The 21,916-nt window shown below is 39.3% G+C and overlaps 1 protein-coding gene across 1 annotated transcript; it reads right to left on the reverse strand.

The window, feature by feature from the left end:
* Positions 1–607: 607 nt before the first annotated feature.
* On the reverse strand, positions 608–6,976 carry LOC102915540 (trypsin-4). Its single transcript, XM_076566047.1, has 5 exons — positions 4,684–6,976; positions 3,600–3,759; positions 1,602–1,855; positions 1,080–1,216; positions 608–810 (listed from the first exon to the last, which is right to left on the reverse strand). The coding sequence occupies exons 1-5, from the start codon at positions 4,787–4,789 to the stop codon at positions 661–663; spliced, it is 807 nt and encodes a 268-aa protein (XP_076422162.1). The 5' UTR covers positions 4,790–6,976; the 3' UTR covers positions 608–660.
* Positions 6,977–21,916: the final 14,940 nt, after the last annotated feature.

Below are 21,916 nucleotides of genomic sequence, written 5' to 3' on the forward strand. Positions count from 1 at the left end.
ATAGAAACAGAAGTGGGAATTAGGGATGCCCACTCTCATGATGGAGTAAAACTGCATTGGTGTGAACACTTTCAGGTAGAGAGCCTGCTCTGTTGGTGCAACCTATGGTCTAAGCATTCAGTAGCCTGAAGCAAGAAAATCCCAAGTTCAAGGCCTGCTAGGATTACAGAGCAAGACTTTGCATCAAAGTTCCCAAAATGAATATGAGGGAGGGAACTCAGAAGTCAAGGTGGTTAATCATCGCTAAGGTTTACACTAGGTGCAAAGAGTTTCTGCCATAGTGAAAGAAATCAGTAGTCTTGTCTACCACAACAATGTATGCATACTTTACAACTTCAAATCTCCCTGATGTACTAAGGAAGAAAAATCTTTAGCTCTGCTATTCAGACATGACTTTTCTTGAAAAAGTACAATGAAATAACCTCCCTATTATGGTTCCACTGAAATTATTGTTGTGTTTCAGATTTTGCTGATGATTGTTTCATGAGGCCCATTTTGAGTCCAGGATAACTTTCAATGGAGAAAGTCTGCCTGATCTCAGACCCTTCAGATAAGAGCTTGCCTCCCAGAGCTAAGGGACTAGAAAGGTCAGACAGAGGAACAGGTAGTGATGGCAAATGTACTTTATTGACACAGGGACTGAGTAGGAATTGGGGATCTCTAGTTGGCAGCAATTGTGTTCTGGATCCAGTTCACATAGTTGCAGACCTTGGTGTACACACCAGGGAGGTTCTTCTGGGCACAGCCATAGCCCCAGGAGACGATGCCCTGAAGTTGTCCATTGCAGACCACAGGGCCACCAGAGTCACCCTGCAATGGAGAAACACAGTGTTTAAAGTAGTGGCATGATGAAAAATGGTCACATCTGCTCTTACATTAAGACCCATTCCAGTCAGCTTCTGACTGCATTTGTTTTTCATTGAAACACATCCTCTAATCTTACTAATGAGATGAAAGGACATCCAGGGTAGAGCTCACTTCCCCCATCTCTCTGGATGAATCTCTAGTCTCATAATACTGAATAGTCAAATCCCCCTCTCTGGAGAAGATGGGTTTCATATGGAAAGGGAGCCACTCACCTGGCAGGAATCCTTGCCTCCCTCAAGGAAGCCAACACAGAACATGTTGTTGGTGATTTGTCCAGGGTAGGAGGCTTCACAGGCAGCCTGAGACAGCACTGGGGCATCCAGGCACTGGAGCAGGTCTGGGTTATTCACTTTGAGAAAAGATAGTTATCAAAGTAGAAATATGTATTAGAGCACCCTGAGAAATAATAATTTATCCCAGAATACCATGGCTAACCACCAGAGAAATCATTAAGAGTATAAATTCCAACAAAGAATTATAGCTTTCTAAAACTTTAGAATGACCATTTTTGATCCTGTTTTCAGTATAATAACACAGTGTATATTTGTTCTCTTTAGGTTACAGGAAGTGAACTTCTTGGTATTTTGTAGCCCTTTGCTACCAGGAATACTCTTCTTATAGTTAGTAGTTCAAACATATTTGGAAGATGAAAGCAAATAAGTTCAAATCCAGAGACATGTCTGGTTTTGGAAACATGGGGAGGAAAGGCTGGAGTAGGTAAATGTCATACTTACCACCTGAGCTAAGGGTGTTGCCCCAGCCAGAGATGAGGCACTGAGTGCCAGCAGGTGCACAGGAGGTAGGCAGAGCTACAGCTGCCACTCTGGCATTGAGGGTCACAGGGGAAGCTAGCTTGATCAGCATGATGTCATTGTCCAGGGTCCTCGAATTGAAGTTGGGATGTCTGATGCTTTTGGCAGCAGTGACAAATTGCTCATTGCCCTCAAGGACATTGATGTTGTGCTCTCCCAGTCTCATTTGGATGCGGCTGTTGGAAAGAAGAGACATGGTTCAGAGTTTCAACACATTATCCAAAACACACTACAGGTTCCAGAACTTCATGTTCAGGAATAGCTCAAAGGAGAAGCTCTTCAGTGATGGACAATTTCTAGTTAGTCACCCTGGCCTTTAATATACAGAGGTTGTTGGTATATAGGGTATAAAATAAAGGAGTGCAGTTGGGCTGGTTTTTAACCTGTCATACTATAGCCTTTGATACATCCAGGGATGTGGACCCAAGTTGACATTTGATGTACACCTCGCCCTCCGAGTCTTTGTTAAGTATAGTAGGAACTATGACAAATACTTCTTGCTTTGTTAAAAACTATTACTATGAAGAACCTAATCCCTTGAAGACCAAAGAGTTTTGCCTCGACCCACATCAGTGTGACATAGGACTCTGAGAGAAGTTTACATTCTTGCTTCCAGCTCCAGAAATACTGAGCAGAATCTAGCCCTGGGTTTAGTGTTTTAAAAAACCTTGTCATCTTTATGATACATACTCAGGACTGAAAACACACAGTAAAGACTATATTGATTTAACCACATTTATCTATATTTCTGAAAACTTGGTGTGTTTTTTTTCCAGAGGGAAATATTTCTTTTTTTAAATTTTATAATTTAATTTAATTTTACATATCAGCCACAGATTCCCTTGTTCTCCCTCCTCTGCGCCCCCTGCCTTCCCCCCCTGCCCACCCACCATTCCCATCTCTTCTAGGGCAAAGACTCCCCTGAGGATCGGGTCAGTCCAGGCAGGTTCAGTCCCCTCCTCCCAGGCTGAGCCAAGTGTCCCTGTATAAGCCCCAGGTTTCAAACAGCCAACTCATGCACTGAGTACAGGACTTGGTCCCACTGCCTGGATACCTCCCAAACAGATCAAGCTAATCAACTGTCTCACTTATCCAGAGGGCCTGATCCAGTTGGAGATTGGTTCATAGTTCATGTATTTCCATTCATTTGGCTATTTGTCCCTGTGATTTATCCAACCTTGGTCTCAACAATTCTCGCTCATACAAATCCTCCTCTTTCTCGCCAAATGGACTCCTGGAGCTCCACCTGGAGCCTGGCCGTGGATCACTACATGAACAACATGGACATGAGTGGGGGTAATGAAGGGCAAGGGTTGAGGGAAAGAGAGCTTAGGGGTGTGAGAGATCCCAGCTGGATCAAGAACAGAGAGGGAGAACAAGGAATAAAAGACCACGGTAAATGAAGACCACATGAGAATAGGAAGAAGCAGTCTGTAGAGAGGTCCACAGAAATCCACAAAGATACCCCCACAATAGACTACTGGCAATGGTCGAGCGACACCCCAAACTGACCTACTCTGGAGATAGGATGGCCAAACACCCAAATTGTTGTGCTAGAAACTCCATCCAATGACTGAGGGAACCAGATGCAGAAAACTTGGTGTTTATTATTCATTTTGGCTAGTGGTCCTCTTTCAAAGTTCTTGACTGGCTTTCTCACTGGTGTCTATGATAACAAGATCAATTCTTCAGGGTTTAATGGCCCAAAAACCTTGCCATATTATGGGTTTGTTTGGGGAAGTGAGAGGATTTCTATTCTGTATGAAATTTCACTCTTGCTCATGATACTTAGCTGCTACCAGCAATTGTTTTCTTCATAGCTTTCCCTAGTTACCTTACAGTAACTTCACCACTTGCCCAATGCTATGATCTAATCATGTTCCAGGCCATTAGCTCTGCATCCAGGGGTCCACCGCTTACCTCTTGTAGCAGTGAGCAGCAGACACTACCCACTGGCTATTGATGAGGGAACCTCCACAAAAGTGGTACCCAGAGTTCAGAGACACCTGGTAGGGCACAGAACTCTCCCGGCAAGTGTATCCTCCGACAATCTTGTCATCATCGTCAACAGGAAAAGCAACTTGAATGGAGATAGGAAATGAGAATAAACCAATGTATCAGGGTGCTACATAGTGAAGCCATTGGCTTAAACCCTTAGGATTTCTTAGTGAGCATGAGTGTAGGAAAACTGGGATCACTCTGTGCACAACAGACAACATGGACTGTAGGGCTTCCCAGTATTGGGCTCTGTGGGACAGATAGGTTGTTCCTACAGGGCTCAGATCTCTTCTAAGAGTCAGGGTTGGAAAAGTAAGAACTACCTAAGAACACACTTAGTGGGATCCCATTAGAAGCTAGGTTCATCCATGGCCTGCTTTATTTTTAGACCTGTTACTTGTTTGTGCCACCTGAATGTTAACTCCTTGGACTGTCAGGATGATTTGACCTAGGCCAGCTTCCCACAGAAATCAACTCTGTAGACTGAGGCCAGAATAGAAAGGAATTCCAAGCCAACTCAGACATAACAAAGGGAGGGGTCAGCAGCTGGCCAATGTAACAGCACTTGTTACCATTCAATGTGTGACTGGTAAGATTAAGTTCATTGTGGGACTTTAAAACCCCAGTAAACAGACAAGACACAGGACACATTAGGTCAAACCTGGGCAAAAATAAGTTTTTCATGTCTTCAGGAACACTTTTCTTTAAGAATGTCTATGGTAGCAATATCATAGAATCATGGAGCCAAGTAGAGCCCATGCTTGCCCATTTCATGGAACCTCTACCAGGCCTACCTTTAACATTCCTTGCTTTTGGTACCAATTACAAAGTAAAAGAGAGTAGATTAAAAGGGAAGTGAGAAAGGTGAAGAATGAGAGCCCAGGAAAATGGGGAGAAGATTGGTGAGGTTGGTGAGACTATCAGAAGATAGAGAGACAGCATTTGGACAGTTCATATAATCTAATTAATGGGATGGAAAGAGCTTGGAGAAAGGCATGGAACTCACCAGCAGCTCCCACAAGGGCCAGGATCAGGAGAGCACTCATGGTGGCAGAAGGTAGTGAGCATGGGAAGAGAGCCTGAATATATAGCTCCCTAGGAGAGGAAGGCATAGAGTGGAGGGGTCATTGTCCTCCTGCATAAACATAACTGCACATTTCTCTTTCCCAGAGTCTTGCATCAGCTTCTCTCTTTGGCACCCTTGTCACTAGGAAACTTACAGGTGACAAGGAAACTTTTTTCCCTCAGGCCAGAGAGTGGGAACCAATGATGCTTGAGATGTCACTGGCATAGATCAATCAGAGGAAGTCAAGCCCCTGTCCATACAGTGAGATTCCTAATGCTAGGAGATGAGTTAAGAAGAAATAATAGCATCTAGGATCCTTACAACTCCTCTGACTTTGTGGATATTATTGAAGAAACTTTGAGGATGGCCTGGTTCTGGTAGCTGGTGGGGATGTTTGGAAACCCCCTATTGCCTAAGCCTTTTACCTGTGAACCTGAGTAATCTATTGAATATGAAGATAAAATTAAAGGGCTCGGAGTTCCTCTATTAAAACAGCAAGCATGAAAAAGCAGGAGGTAAGGAGTTCCTCACAAGTTTTGGCTTTCATTGTCTCTTTTCTAACCAGGCTCTTGGGTTGCAGGTGTCTTGAAGAGGGTGGATGAAACTAGTGTAGGCTCTTCCTTGATTCATTACAAGGATGAAATACACCAATACTATGATCTTTTCCTCCAACCCCCAGTGCCTTTTGTGTCATTTTTAAGAGTCATAAAGGCCACAGAACCCACACTAATTATAAATACCCCATATTCCACAAAGATGCTTCATGACATAAGAGTATATGGTGTTTTGGATATTAGAAAATGTTTGAACAGAGTCTTGGCTCTGAACAGAGATTCAGCTGTTTTAGATATGGAGAGATTCTGTCATTTTCTGTTTTGTATGTAGCAAAAGTACCATGCTAAGTGCAGTCTTCAATTTATTGAGGTAAAAGCTAGCTGGCAGAGTTTATTGACTGATGATGGGTCAATCTGAATCTATTTATATAGTCAGTTACAGAAGCCTTGCTATCAATTGCTTATCTTTTATTTTCTCAATTCCAACCTTAGGCATAAGGAGATGTAAGTTGGAGTTGAGATTATATATCAGCTTTCAGAAACATATTGAATGTTCTAGAGATTCTAAATGAAGGTGGAAAAACTTGGCTTTAATTGTGGCAATTTTATTGGCGATGGTAAGATGACTGGAGATTGGAAAATGTAGAATGAACTACTGCAAAGGCCAACATTGGTTTCATAGGCTATGCTGTGGCTCCAATCCTAGTATTGTTAGACCAGCTTTACAACAAAGTCCCTCTACTAAATGCTCTCATTTCTGCATCCTACATCCCATCTAAAGGCTTTTGAGCTCAAGCCTAAGTAGAAGATCTGTCCTAGTGAACAATGTCTGACAGATTTTGGAAATACTCACATGTTTACTTTTCACAAATATTTTAGTATGAGGTATTCAGAAAGGATTCCAGTGATTCATTTTTACCCAAGAAATTAATCTAAAACTAGTGTGCTTCCCCAAAGTTTCTAGAAAACCTGTAATTTGTCAGAGTGTGAGATTTGCTGCAGGTGACTGTCAAATAAAAGTCATCATGGAACAAATTACACGTCCACTTCCTTCTTGCAAGCACTTGTCTCCTGGCATATCATGAACACAGAATTTGCATTCCATTATGTATTTTGTCTCAGATTCTTACCTTGCCATGTAATCCTATCGTTTGCTTGCCAAACACATTCACACACAACTCCGTGTTCACAGGTAGATCATAGTATTGAAGGATTTCACTATGTGTGGTCTGGAATTTTCCACAATGTAGTTTAGCATGCTGGTTGCTGGGGTTTGTTTGCAGGACTCCTGCTGTAGAGGTCAATCATTTGCTTTAGTGTCTGCCCATTTCCTTTTACCCTGACATGTGGCCCACAGTGAAGAAATTAGCACCATATAAGAAATGAATTTGGCTAAACAGAGTTTTGGATTGGTCCTTGACACTATGTATAAAAGGAACCATCTGAGGATGTAAGCATTTCTGTAGCTCAAACTTGAAGATCAGCACTCACTTGATACACTGTCACAGAGTGGAGTCTTTCTGTTGTCTCCTTAGTGTGAAAGGCAGATGCTTTCAGCTTGTACATCATTGTTTTCGTTTTCAGATCTTCTCCAAATTCCTTAGCTCCTTCTTGAGCCCCAGTTCCATACACTATTCTATAATCCACTTGTTACACTCCCGGCTTCCTTCCTTTCAGATCTCAGCTCCTTTACTCCATCATTTTTCTCTTCTCCAACAGAATTTTGCTTTATCTAAAGGAGTTTATTTCCTGAATATGTTTTCCTACATTCACTAACTTTGGATAGTAAAGAGAACTTTGTTATCAATCTCTCTGTCTCTCTGTCTCTGTCTCTGTCTCTGTCTCTGTCTCTGTCTCTGTCTCTGTCTCTCTCTCAAATTCTGAAGTTTTAGACAGAGGCTTAGGGTCCTAGGTTAGTCCTGGGAGATCAGGTTATTGGAGTAGATCATCCTCTTTCTGCACTACCTCTCACCAGTCATCTGAGTTTATAAATCACATGAAAACTTCATGCCCAGGAAAATGTCATTTGCACATTGTATTCATTCTTATGTTTCATTCACTGTAGTAAAGTAAATGGAGAAGTCTCTAGTGATTGTGGATTCAAAGTATTAAGGATAGATTGAGGTTTCAGATAGGACAGTGTATTAAAACTTTTCCCCATGGCACACATACATAAGAAGTGTCAGGGTAATAAAGAAGAGCCTGTGTGAAAATATCAGTGTCCCTTTTCTGAGAATGTACAGCCAGACTCCATCTTGAGGAGGTGCCTACTGACTGAGAGTGAGTGATTTTAAGGATTTGAAAACAAAGAGAAGTATCGTAAGTCAGCAAGCCTGGGGACACTGCTGCACATTTGGCATAGAAGAGGGCGATGAGAGTCATTCATAGAGGAGGTCAGGGTCTGGTGTCTATGGTGAACACCTTAAGCAGTAGCAAACTGGGCCTTTGGAAAGTGATTCAGTTTGAGGCCTTGAACTGTGACGAAGAGCAAATCTTTGGCCTACATAATATTGCCGTCACTGAGAACTCTAGAAAACAGGTAGTCCCCTGCCTCTGTTGCTGCATCTCTGCTGTGTATAGTTTTCTGTCAGGCAAGACTGAGAGTTCTGAGCCCAACCCTTGTGAACCCCCAATTGCTCAATCTCCTCAACTCCATAAAATGATTTGCTGCTGGCAAGAATCTGAAAGCATTAAAAATAGCCAGAAGGGCACCCAGATCCCCCTGTTCTGCCCCTCCAGTGCAGATGTGAATGCCTATCTCCTGTCTTCCCAAATACACTCAGGATTCACTGCTCAGCTTAGATGCTTGTGTCTTTGGAACAAAAACCAGAGAGCCTCTGAAGAAAGTGAGAACCCTTCCAGCTCACAAGGTGCAAAACTCACTGAGGTTAGGGCAGGCTCCAGGCATTCAAACTAAGGAAGCTTCTAAAGTGACACTGACACTGACACTGGCAGCACCCATTTGACCTGACAGCCATCATGCCACAAGGGGAGTAGGATGTCACCAATGGGGTGACAACAGAGATGAAGTGCAATAGACGCCAGGCAGGACTTGTAACACTCTCCTTCAAATAAGCTATACTCACTAGAGGACTCAGTGAGGTCCTACCTACTTCATATCTTAACTTACTTTTTTCTCTATTACTTTTTCTTTAAATTTTTTTGTAATTCTCAAATTCAGTATTTATTTTTTTAAAGTATTTTATACTTGGGATTTTTTTATTCTTATATTCATCTGACTTCATGTACATATTTTTTCTTATTTTATATCTGCATTTAAATCTCTTGCTCTTTTATTCTCATTTCCTCCTTCTCTTGACTTTATTCCACATGAAGTATATTTTAAATATGAGAAATACATATATATGCATATAATTGTATTTTGATCATTTCTATCCCTGATAATAGTACATTGTGTTTCCTAAATTTAATTTTATTATTTTAGTGGCATATTATTTGAATGTAACTATCCTTTTATTATGGATGAACAAAAAACATTAATGATTTATTGAAAATAGTCCTATAGACCATACATATTTTAATTTTACCGTACATTGTTCTGGCATGTATAGCACTAAAATTACTACCCCACCATAATGCCTGCATTAATTTTAAAAGTATTAGGGGCTGGAGAGATGGCTCAGAGGTTAAGAGCACTGGCTGTTCTTCCAGAGGTCCTGAGTTCAATTCCTGGCAACCACATGGTGGCTCACAACCACCTGTAATGAGATCTAGCGCCCTCTTCTGGCCTGCAGTGCAGGCATGTGTGCAGGCAGAACACTGTATACTAAATAAATGAATAAATAAATTTTAAAAGTATTGTCCATTGATTGGAAGGAAATTTTGTTGTTTTTTGTTTTTCGAGACAGGGTTTTACTGTGTAACAGTCCTGGCTGTCCAGTATCTCACTTTGTAGACCAGGTTGACTTTGAATTCATAGAGATTTCCCTGCCTCTGCCTCCCCAATGCTGGGACTAATGGTGTGCACAATCACTGCCTGGCTGATTGGAAGGATCTTTTGCTAAAAGCAAAATGCATAAAATTAAATTGAGAAGAAGAAAAGCTGAACATTTCAGCTATAAAACCTTGAAAAAGCATTGGTATGTTATTAAAGGAAGACTCCTAGAATATTAGAATTTTCATATCAGGCCATAGCCATAAAAGGAAGGCATTAAAAATTCAGGTTATGGCAAAAATACACAAAATCAAGTGCAATCACTCATAAGAAGCACTGAAGAGACAATTTTAATGATCAGATACATGAGGTATTTAAAAACTCATTTTTGATGCTTTAATCTATCAGAGTAACTTATCAACCATTCTGAAGTATATTTATCAATAAAAATCCACAGATTATTCAGGATTCCACAGGAAAAATAAATACTTTGTCTATAACTATCAATGTCATAGACAATGATGGGAGAGTTAGGATAAGAGGACACTTACAGGACTTCAAAGTATGAGAAACATGGCTAAGGAGATGTTCTTCTCTCATTGCAAAAGAAATGTGTTCAAGTTCCAGAAAAGTCATTTTTGCAGAAACAGACTTCTTAAAAGCTTGGCTTCTGCCTTTGATCTTAGGACTTCTAACCTGTGTTCTCTGGTCCGCTCATCCTACCTGGATAAGTGGCTTCTTATCTCTTCACATTCCATGGCTCTTTTCTTGGATCCACAAATGTGACTAGGCATGACTTAGAGAAAGCAAGATTCATTTATGTAAAATTATCATGATGCTTGCTTAGAGTCTCCCAGTAATAATTATTTCTATGCCATTACTTTGCTTAGTAGGAAAGAAACGATACTTTCTAAAGTCTAGAAGATTGCCTCTCTGAATGTTCCCTGACATTTACATAGAAGAGTTTTCAACTTTCAGATGCACTTACAACTATTGGCCATTTTTAAAAAATTTTGAACATGTGTTTATTTTGTTTATTATATAAAGTTTTCTGCCTGCATGTATGCTTGCAAACCAGAAGAGGGCACTAGATCTCATTAGAGAGGGTTTGTGAGCCACCATATGGTTGCTGCAAATTGAACTCAGGACCTCTGGAAGAGCAGCCAGTGCTCTTAACATCTGAGCCATCTCTCCACCCCCACTATTGGCAATTCTTAGCTACAGTGATGAAATCAGACTTCAAGATGAGGATCACAATATTTTGAGCTGATGAACTTCTAAAATGACCACTAACTAACTCAGAAGGAAGGATACACACTTCCTCAAGAAAGGAGAGAGTTAAAATCAAGAAAGTAATGCAATGCAAGTTACTTTGCAGAAGCTAGTAAAATGTTGATTACTGTTTTTCTTAAAGAAGGAATCTCAAAATTACTAGTGCTACATGGAAGCTTCCATGAGGCATTATATGGTGGAAGTAATAGAAATGTTAACAGTGTATTCAGTATTTTCTAGGAAGTACCTTCACACAGAAGGATTAGACTTCTGAAATCCTGTAACAGTACATCCCTAAGCAAATGTTACTGATGAGGGTCTAAGCAAGTTTCTCTGGAAAGAAAAACCCATGATTACACCCTTGAATGGCAACATATAAATGCCCCATAGGCATTTATTTTCATTTTTTAACATTTTATTTAAAATTTTAACCCTTATTTTGAGAATTTCATATGTAAGTACTATATTTACATAATTTCTCCTCCTTCTCCTCCAACTCCTCTCATGTCCTCACCCCACTTCTTTTCATTTTATGACCTCTTAATTTTTAATTATTATTTTCACAACTCATATGAATTTATAAACAAAACCTGATGAGTTATTTGGTGGCACTCATATGTATATGCATTTAGATTTGACTGGTTGGGGTTGTTCCTGGTGAAGACTGATTATTTTTTCCTCAGCACTCATTAATTGCCTGTAGATTTTCATCTATGGGTGTGGCCAAGTGTATTCATTTTCTTTGTTCTTAGAGACATACACAGCATTTTGAATTATAGCATTCTTTGGCTTCTGGGATGCTGTGGAATCTTCCCAATCATCTTCCAGCATTGGTAGATCACAAGATGACAGACACCGGGGAACAGGTATAGAGTGTGGGGACAGATCCTGAGTTCCTCAATTGGTTTACTATAATTTTGTGTCTGGTTGATTTTTATTTTGTTTTATTTCCATGGCTAGATTTCTCCTCTCTGAGCAGTGCTGGGGACTGAACTATCAAGAGAAATCTGTTCACTCAGAAGACACCAGTAAACCACCAGGAGAGATATCCATACCAATAGCTGCAGAAATCACACCATAAGAAGAGAAATATGAATAGGCAAGTCAATATGAATATGCCAGAAATCCATCACTCTTCAGCACATGATAGCATGCAAATATGGTAACGTAATGAAATATTGGACAAAGAATTTAGAAGTCTAGTTTAAAAAACTATCAGTGGCCTTAAGGTGGATTAAACTAGAACACTGAATGAAGTAAAGGTAATCGGAGACTTTTTCTAGAAACTCAGCAAAGAAACAGATGTTATAAAATGAGAAGTCAATATTAGACAGGAAAAATAATTAATCAAACAAAAATATACTGGATAACATTATTAATAGAGTAGACCAGCTGAATACAAGACACTAAATGTTGAAGACATTGTTGAGAATTTGAGGCCAGATTTACTCTCTGTGGTACATTCCCATGATGCCTCAGTTTCAGAGGGCAGCTATTTTCTTGACTTTTTATCCCCTAGAGAAGATCATAGAAATTAGGTGTTTTCAATAAACTATTATTAAACCTTCCTTTTAACTTATCTTATCTTTTGGCTTATTAAAAGTTTATTTATTGTTATATAACACAGTATGTTTTATTATAAAATTTTAATGCATGTATTTTTGTCTACTTTTTCATATTGGTCCTCATTACCCTCTTTGGTCTCTCACCCCCCAACCTTTCCCCTTTCACCACTGAAGAGTCTTGGTTCTTTTCCCATATCTATGTTCATCATATGTGCTACACATGCAAAAATTGTGTGAGTCCTGCTTGTTTCTTACTCTTTGGGTTTACAGATATCCTTATAAGGAAGATTTTATTCCATGTGGATTTAAATAGATTTCTAGTATATACTAGGCAATGATCTACTTCAAGGCTTGAAATATACCATTTGTACCTGCTTCCTTATATGGGATTCAACTCAGATGTGATTCTGATGGGTTCGAATTTGTGAGTTTGCTTTTTTTTATTGTCAGTTTTAATATTATTTCCTGATTGTGTAGTCTTTACATATTAACTATTAGGTGTCATGGAGACATTTTTTCTGTTGTGCCAATTTAGGATTCTTGAATGTCCATGTCTTTCCCTGGATTTTAGAAATTTTCTGCTGTAATTTTATCAAACTTGTTTTCTGTGATGAAATTTTCTTTCCTCTTCTTCCTCTAGATTATTGATTTTCAGGATTAGACTCTTAATCATATTCTAGAGTTCTTGAAATACATGACATTACCCAATTTTCAGTTTTTGGGTGAATGTAGTATTTCCTCAGCCTTGTCTTCTATCCCTGGTATTCTTTATTCTGTTCAGTCTAGTCTATCTAGCTTTCCATCATACTTTTTGTTTTAGTCTTTGTATTTTTCATTTTTAACAGTTACATTTTTAGTGTTTTAACTTTATTTTGTCTTGAATCAATATCTCAATATCTTAACTAAAATTCTCAGTGATGTGTTATTGATGTCCTTGTTTTCACCTTTCTGAAATCGTTTATTTTCTTTTTAGAAATAGAGTTTGTTTTTTATATTTTTGACATTTTAACTTATTCACTATCATTGGATTCAGTATTTAAGGAGTTATTATCTTTCAGGGGAGCTACACTACCTTGCTTTTCCATCACAGGTGCATATTGGTTGGGATGATTATTTTTTTCCGGCTTTATTTGTGTCTTCCTTGTGAGTAATTTTCTCTTAAAGGCTCAGTCCACAGGCCCCTACAGACAAAGGAAACCAATATGACAACAGTACTTCTTTAGTTACTTCTTTTATTGCTGTGATAAAATACATACCATGAAAATTGAGTTTAATCAATAAAACATTTATTTTTGGTCATTATTTGAAGGTACAGTCCATTATTGCAGGGAAGTTATGACAGAAGGAACATGAGGTAACTCACCATATCTCAGCGCTACAGGAGGAAAGAGATTGTAGAAATTGAGGGCTCTTTTTGACACGAGCTTCAGATTTCTCACGCTGCATGGTAGAAAATCACATCAAAGAGACATCTTTGTAGGTCTAGCTGACTTGTGGTTAATGGTCTGGATTGGTCAGTCTCTACTTATACAAAGGTGGAGGGACTAAATCCTTACTATGAATGGTGGGGCCATAAGGCATGGTGCCCTTCATAGCCAAATTGCCTGGCTACTTCAGTTCAGTGTGTCCACATTTTTCTGTCCCATGGTCCACAACTGCCTCTTGCAGCCATCTGTCTCAGGTTTATTTACTTGTGGTTGTTTCTGTTTTTCGTGACCGTAGAATAGTATGGTCTCAATCAATAGGCTCCCATCTCAAGATGCTATCTTGTTGGAGCCCTCCATGGTATGAGGAGTGACAAATGTATTTACTTTTTATGTTGACCTGTTACACAGAAGGGATCACTGTCTCACTAAATTTTTTCACCTGTATGTAAGGGTTTTGATAATCATGTGCATGCTCTTTGTGTACACTTGTGTCTATTTCTATCATAGTACTTGACATACTTTCTGAATGAAGTTCTATTTTCTCTTCTTCATATGTGATCCTTACTTAGAGATACATGTTGATTGCTCCATTTTGTAGCCTTTCTATATCTCCATGCTTTTCAGCTGTCTAATCATCTCTACTGTGATTTTTGGTGTTCTCCCATTGTTTTGTGCAGTAATATGATTTCCTAGTTACCCTGAGTCTTTTCTATCTTTACTACACTGCAAGTGGCTTCTCATCTGCCATCTCATCACAGAAGTTCAACATCTCCTTTCCTTAAGACTTTTTTTGATATTAAATAAATATATACTTACTTAATTGAAAATTCTAGGAATTTTTAAGCTCTAAGTAACAGTGTTACAGAAAAGAAAGTAAGACTCTGCTCTCATGACATTTGTTTGTGCATTGGTGCTTTGTAAGCTTCCATAGGCATGTAAGGGACAGAGATACAAAATAGACAATAGTCAATGTCTTTATCCTAGAAATATGTGATGCTGTCTTATTAAAACAGAGTAAAGTGTTAATAGGTTATAAAATACAGGCATAGTGTTTTGGGAACATGCTATCTTAATAAGAGTATTTCAGTAAATGATATATGACAAGTTGTAATGAGGGCAACTTCTATTATTCCCTCCTGCATCTGTAACAAAACCAAATCCCCTCTCTCTCTTTCTCTCCTCAAGACACACCTGAACTTTTTAAAAAATTAAATAAAACTGTCATCCAAGTAGAAACTTTGTTATTAGTTTCAAACTGTTAAAACTGATAATTTAAAAGATGGTCATCAATACGTTGAAATATTCCTATAAATTATGATATTTTTGACATGCAGTGGTGTTTGCATTTGTATTTGTCATTAATAGACACATACTAAAGCAACATATATGATCTAGCCATGTTGCAATTGTGTTTCTTTTTCTCACATTAATAATCTTAATATTTTATGATAAATATGCATCTACATGAGGAAAATATGAAAAAGAAAGTAACATAATTCTAGTCAAGAGTCATTACAATTTAAGATAAAATCAAAGTCAGGTAAAGAAATAGGACGGTAGGAAAATCTCAGGCCTAACAGTAAGAAACATGTAGGGACATACTACATTACTGTTTGTCTCTATCAGTTATAATTTAATGTATTTAATATGGATTCTTCCACCTCAGTTTTTAAAAATACCTTTATTAACTCTGAACATTTCATATATGCCTGAAATGCCTTTTGAATCTTAATGAAACTTCTCTCCAAATTTACAAAGGAAGATCCCCCTTCCATTTCAGTACCATGGTACCTATCATGAATACCTAACCATGACATCAACAAGGCCAACAACCATGGACATACTAAAGTGAATGAAGAAAGACCATGAATCTTCAATACTATATAAAGAACTATAGGCAACCAAGGAATGCTGAGACAAAGAAAAGGGCCTTCCCCAGGGAAGAACACACCAACTAGTCAACCAGCACATCAGTTTTATAAGAAACCCTCATTCAAAAATCTTATTATTAGAGCCAGACATGGTGGCTCATATGTGTCATTCTAGTATTCAGAAGACTGAGCAGAAGGACCACACTGTAAGTTAGAGGCTAGCCTTGGGTTTGCATGGGACCCTGTCTCTAGAGTAAACATTACTATTATTCTCATTTAGTTAGAAAATAGTGTACAGAGAATTCACAGGACTTGTTCAAGATTACACCTAGTGATAATGAGCAAGTGTCTCCCCACAGATTTGAAATTCATAGCCATGCTGCTTTATAGTTTCTTGGAGTATAATTTTGTTATCCAATGTCATCATCTTTTAGTGGTTGCTCTAGGAGAGTCTGGAAAGCTGTGCACACAGTGAGCATAAAGGCACCTGGGGGAACAATCACTAAATTTATCATCAGCTATGTGGAAGTGTTCTATGAGACAATACCCTGTGTACCTTTGCTTTTTACATATAAACTGAATTAATAACCATTTCATAAGAAAGAGTGAACTAAGTGTGAAAATGTCTATACAGCTCTCAGGATGGAACATACTGAGATGTTGTATTATTATGGGTAGAAGCAAATGTCTTTAGATTATGAAGAATAAAGAGAGAAGGAGTCCTTATCTTCCCTGTGGGATTATGAAAAATCCTTAAGTGTGTTTGCTTTTGGTACAAAAAGTCTCCCAGGTTAGTCAAAGAAGGCAATGTTTTTGCCATCCATGGCTGTGAATGCATATGTTATCATCTTCAAAACCCACAGTAAAGAATGTTTTTTAAATTTTCCTGTATATTTGTTTTATTAAAATGAAATCTTCAGTATAATTCTCATTGAAAAAAATCACCTATAAAAATAAAGGGTTGTCAAGAATGTAATATAAATTTTCTGTAATGTATTTTCAGAAGAAAATGCTGTTTTTCTCTTTGGACAAAACAACAGCCTAAAGAATGGGGAAAGATCTCCACTAATCCCATATCTGACAGAGTGCTGATCTCCAAAATACATAAAGTATACAAGAAACTGGACATCAAAATACCTAACAGTCCAATTAAAAAATGGGCTCTAGAACTAAACAGAATTTTCAACAGAAGAATCTCAAATGTCTCAAAGACATTTAAGGAATTGTTCAACATCCTTAGTCATCAGGGAAATGCAAATCAAAATGACTCTGAGATACCATCCTACACCTGTCACAATGGCTAAACTCAGAAACACTGAACACAGCTTATGTTGGAGAGGATATGGAGCAAGAGGAACACTTCTCCATTGTTGGTGGGATTGCAAACTTGTAAAGCCACTTTGGAAATCAGAATGGCAGTTTCTCAGAAAACTGGGAATCAATCTTCTTCAAGACTCAGCTATACCACTCTTGGGCATATACCCAAAGAATGCTCAATCATACCACAAGGACACATTTTCAACTATGTTCATGGCAGCATTATTTATAATAGCCAGAACCTGGAAACAATTTACATGCCCCTCAACCAAAGAATAGATAAAGAAAATATGGTGCACATACACAATGGAGTATTACTCAGCAGTGAAAAACAATAACATGAAATTTGCGGGGAAATGGATGGAACTAGAAAATATCATCCTGAGTGAGGTAATCCAGACTCAGAAGGACAAACATGGTATGTACTCACTCATAACTGGATACTAGATGTAAAGCAAAGGATAACCAGATTGCAACCTACAGCTTTAGAGAAGCTAGCTAACAAGGAGGACCCAAAGAGAGGTGAATGGATCACTCCGAGAAGGGGAAATAGATGAGATCTCCATGAGTAAACTGTGGATGAGAGTTGGGAAATGGAGGGTAGGGGATGGGGGATGAGAACATAAGGGAATGGGATGGTCAAGCTGTAGCAGGGATAGAGCGGTAGAGCAATGAAAGAGAAACCATGATAGAGGGAGACATCATGGGGATAGGGAGAAATCGGGTGCTAGGGAAGTTCCCAGGAATCCACAAGGATGAACTAATCTTAAACCTCTAGCAGTAATGGAGAAGACCCCTGAACTGGCTTACCACAGTAATGAAATCAGTGAATGCTCTAGATGTCATCATAGAGCCTTTCTCCAGTAACTGATGGAAGCAGATGCTGAGATCCACAGCCAAACACCAAGCCAAGCTCTGGGAGTCCAGTTGAAGAGAGGGAAGAGAGATTATAAGAGCAAGGGGCATCAAGATCATGATGGGGCAACCTACAGAGACAACCAAACCAAACTAGTGGGAACTCACAAAATTTAGATCACCAGCTGTGAAGCCTGCATGGGACTAGACTAGGCATTCTGCATAGAGAGAGAAAGTCCTATAGAATGATCTGCTTAAGGGGCCCTCTGGCAGTAGGATCAGAATCCATCCCTGGTGCATGAGCAGGTCTTTTGGAGCCCACTTCCATGATGGGACACCTTGCACAGGCTTGAGGCAGAGGAAGGGGCTTGGACCTGCCTCTACTAAATGTACCTCCTCATGGGAGGCCTTATCTTCTTGTAGGAGGGAATGGAGGGTGGGTTGGGAGAGGGAGGCTGGAGGGGTGGGAGGAGGGAAGAGGGGGATCTTAGGTATGCAAAATGAATTTTGAAAAAAGATTATGTATAAAGTCAAAAAAAAAAAGAGAAAGAAAATCACCTCTAAAAATTAAGGGCTGTTAAGAATGGTATGTCATATCAATTTTCTGTAATGTATTTTCAAAATAAAATATTGTTTTTCCCTTTGTTTTGAGTTTTGTCTTTTCACATGTTGCTGAACTCCATGCAATGTATTTGAATGTAGTGGATGCTCTCCAGAACTTTCAAGGGGAGAAAGAAATGATCTCCATTGTGAGTATATTTCCCAATGACAAGAAGTTAGAGAGAGGAGGCACATACAAAGCAGTAGTGGTGCCTTTTTTATTGGCATAGTGACTAGAGGGATGGGGCTTTTTAGTTGGCAGCAGTGGTGGCCTGAATCCAGTCCATGGAGCTGCACAACGTGGTGTATACTCCTACTCCAGCATTGTCATTAGGAAGTGATGAATCCCTGGAGATCCCCATTATAGACCCTGGGAAGGAGGAAGAATGTGCAAAGAGGGCCTTTGAAATAGGGTCACTTAATTACCTATGCTAGTTGTTCTGTGGCTCTATGTCTTTGTGATGGTGACCCACTCTGTACTTTACTAAGGAGGTGGCATGTTGGACTAGAGAAGACACCTTCACTTTTCTTTAATCTCACTTCTTCAACTTTCCTGCCTTATGCCCTTTGGAAATCAATTCTACTCCTAGGGAAAGAGGGGTCTTTACATGCAAAGGGAGCCACCACCTAGAAGTAATCCTTGCTCCCCTGGAGGAAGTCAGCACAGAACATGTTATCAGTGATCTTCCCAAGTTAGAGACTCCACAGTCAGCTTGAGACAACAGGGGGCATCCAGGGACCACAGCATGTCTGGGTTTATTTACCATGAGGAAATAATCTGATAGAACAAATCTGATTAAGACCAGACTAGGTTGTACCAAGCCAAAATTAAACACTGTGGGCAGCTACTGGTGTGATTCCCCAAGATATTAACTCCTAGCAAGGACCTGTGGTTATTAGATCCTAGAGTAGGCACTGTTTGACAAGATTTTGGAGTTCATAATAGCACATTTTGCACCTGCCCCTTTTACATTCGCTGGATCAGCTTACTGAGTATATAGACATATGTGGAACCCACCTCAAATGACCATTCATATGGGTGCCTGAATTGTATCTGGAGGATAGTGCCCAAAGCTTAAGTGCCAGAGACATGCTAGATTCTGAAATGTATACACAGAAATGGAAAGCAGATGAAGGGCCCTACTCACCACTAAAGCTCAGGGTATTTCTCCAGCCAGAGATGAAGCACAAGAAGTTGTCAGAGAAACTGGTGTCCACCAGGCATTGAGGGGTATAGGGGAAGAGAGTATGATCACCACGACACCATTGTTCTGTATCTTCTTAATGAAATTGAGGTAGCTAATATTCACGGAAGCAGTAACAAAGTACTTGTTACCCTCAAGGACATTGATATAGTGCTCTCCCAGTCTCATGTGAATGCTGCTGTTGGGAAGGGAAGGCATGATAGAGGCTTTCTCTCTATGGCTCAAGACAGCACAGGTTTCTCAAACTCCTTGCTCATGTGTAGCTCTGAAGATTGTGGAAGAGCCTGCTGCACTATCAGAGGAGATGGAGAGGAACTGTTGAATGTGATTTTGTTTGGCACCTCATGCCTTTCTTAACAGAGGAGATAGTCTACAAGGGCAGAGTTTGAGAAGGACTGCAAGTGTAGACTGCTCTTCATTCCACTAAACCAAGCCCATGATGTGTCCAGGGCTTTGGACACAGCAGCTACTTGAAGCTCTCTTCATCATCTATGTCTTTGCTGACTTCACACAGGAATGTAACTCATATCTTCACTTTGGAAAGGACTAATTTTCAGTTGTGTCTAAAGCGGTGGTACCCAAAGTATCATGTCTGGGTCTTCACCAGTATGACTTGGGGCCTCACGAGAGGTTCACTTTTTTTCCACTCAACTCCAAAACTATGTAATCATGATCTGGGACATAAGGCTGTCAACTCCACATTATAACAAGCTCTTCTCATCTTTCTCACCCACATTCGTAATTCAGATGGTGGCTCTCAGCTCTCTATATAAACTAAAATCAACTAGAGTAGAAAACTAAGAATAAACCAATATTCAATTGTGTTCCTGAAATCTCTGAGTTTATTTTCCTACTACAGTCCCCAGGTGATTTGAATAATTTTCACTTGCTTCATTGTTGATCTCTATGATAACAAAATAAAGCACTCTTTCTTTCATGACTGACTGTATTTGATATTTTATGTGTTTGCTTGTGGTATGAGATCCTTCCTAGTATGTGTCAATGTTCATCCAAAATTAAGATACATCAGCTACTGTCTACAACTTCTCTTTTACAAAGCTTTCCCCTTTCACCTTATGACTTCACTGCTATCTCAACCTGCTGTCATGTCATGATGTTCCAGGATGTGGGAGCTACAGGTAAGGATTCAGCACTTATAATCAGCATCAGTGAGCTGAAGATACACACAGACACTGTTTATGAGAGTGTCATATACAGAGTTCAGAAACAACTGGTGGGGGTGGAATTCTACTGGTAGGTGTATCCTCTGATGATCTTTTTTCTTTGTCAACAGGGAAAGCAACTTCAGTGGAGATATGAAAGAACTAATTCGTTAACATGATGGAGGGTATATCCATCAGCTGCCCAAAAGCAACTCCCTGATATTCTCTTATTCACTTCTGAGCACAATGACTGTGAAAAGGTTGGGAGCACACTGTCTCCAATAAGCAACACAAGATTTCAAGTTCCACAGCAGAAGTGATTCAGGACAGGGAGCTAGATACTCTGGGGCTCAGAGCTCTCCTGAGCTCCAGGTTGGACAGAAGAAATGATCTAAAAACAAACTCAGTGAGATTGAATCACACATCAGTCATTCCACCCATAGCCTGCTTCACTCTGAAATTCATCAGTTGTCTATAATATAAGAATATTGGATGTTCAGGATATCAGTTAATTTTGCCTAACTAGAAAAATATCCTGGCTGGGTAGTGTTGGTTCTATCTTCTCACATCACTGAAATGTGTAGAGGGATGCCAGAATAGAGAGGATCACCCAAGCAAACTCTGACAGAACAAAAGAGGGCCCAGCAACTGGCCAATATAGGAGGACTTAACTTTCACTGAAACCTGCCAATACTAAAGTTGTATGGGATCTTTCAACCCCTGTGATGGTTTTACTGATGACATATTACATCAGTAATTCCGTGGTGACACTCTGGTAAGGCAAGTCTTTCAGTGTCACTAGACACGTTTCCTGTCACAACAGCTACAATGAAGGTTCCAGAGTTGTTGGATTCAAGGAATAAGGCTTAGTAGTGAATTTGATTGATTTTTACCTCTGAATTTCCTCTCAGTCTCTGCAATTTTCACAAGTAAATTTTCTTTTTTTCCTTTTTCTTTCTGGTCATTTAAACTAATTTAATGCCTGTAAACTCAGTATTTCCAGAACTAATGTCTTTGAAGAAAATACGCTGTTCATCTTTTAGGTGCTCTTGTGTTACTGTGTGACAATCTATCTTTTTGTTTTAAAATAGGCATCTCTCCCAGATATTTTTGGGTCATCCTCTTAATGAATGGCTTTGTCTTGAGAAGTTTATTATCCCTGGTGCCCTACAGATAACAAAACAGAACAGAACAACTAAACTACCACTGTCATGGCCACACTACTTTGTTAATTATTTCATTGCTCAATTTAAAACGTTCTGACTAAAACAAGTTAAGAAAGAAAGGGTTTATTTTGACTTACAATCTGAAGACAGTCCATCATGTTAGGAAAATTATAACAAGAGGAGAATGAGGTGGCTGGTCACATTGGGTCTATGTCCAGGTGGATGACAATAATGCATGCTGTGCTCAACTTTTCATTTTTTTTTAAAATTTCGTCTTTAATAC

Source organism: Peromyscus maniculatus, chromosome 3 (assembly GCF_049852395.1).
Source record: "Peromyscus maniculatus bairdii isolate BWxNUB_F1_BW_parent chromosome 3, HU_Pman_BW_mat_3.1, whole genome shotgun sequence".
NCBI lineage: Eukaryota > Metazoa > Chordata > Mammalia > Rodentia > Cricetidae > Peromyscus > Peromyscus maniculatus.

Bases quoted from the DNA above. Each gene is read 5' to 3' on its own strand.
- LOC102915540 (XM_076566047.1), bottom strand. From the start codon at position 4,789: ATGCCTTCCTCTCCTAGGGAGCTATATATTCAGGCTCTCTTCCCATGC. The intron at 3,760-4,683 runs GTGAGTTCCATG...TCTCCATTCAAG, and splicing joins GGCCCTTGTGGGAGCTGCTG to TTGCTTTTCCTGTTGACGAT. The intron at 811-1,079 runs GTGAGTGGCTCC...TCTCCATTGCAG, and splicing joins GAGGCAAGGATTCCTGCCAG to GGTGACTCTGGTGGCCCTGT.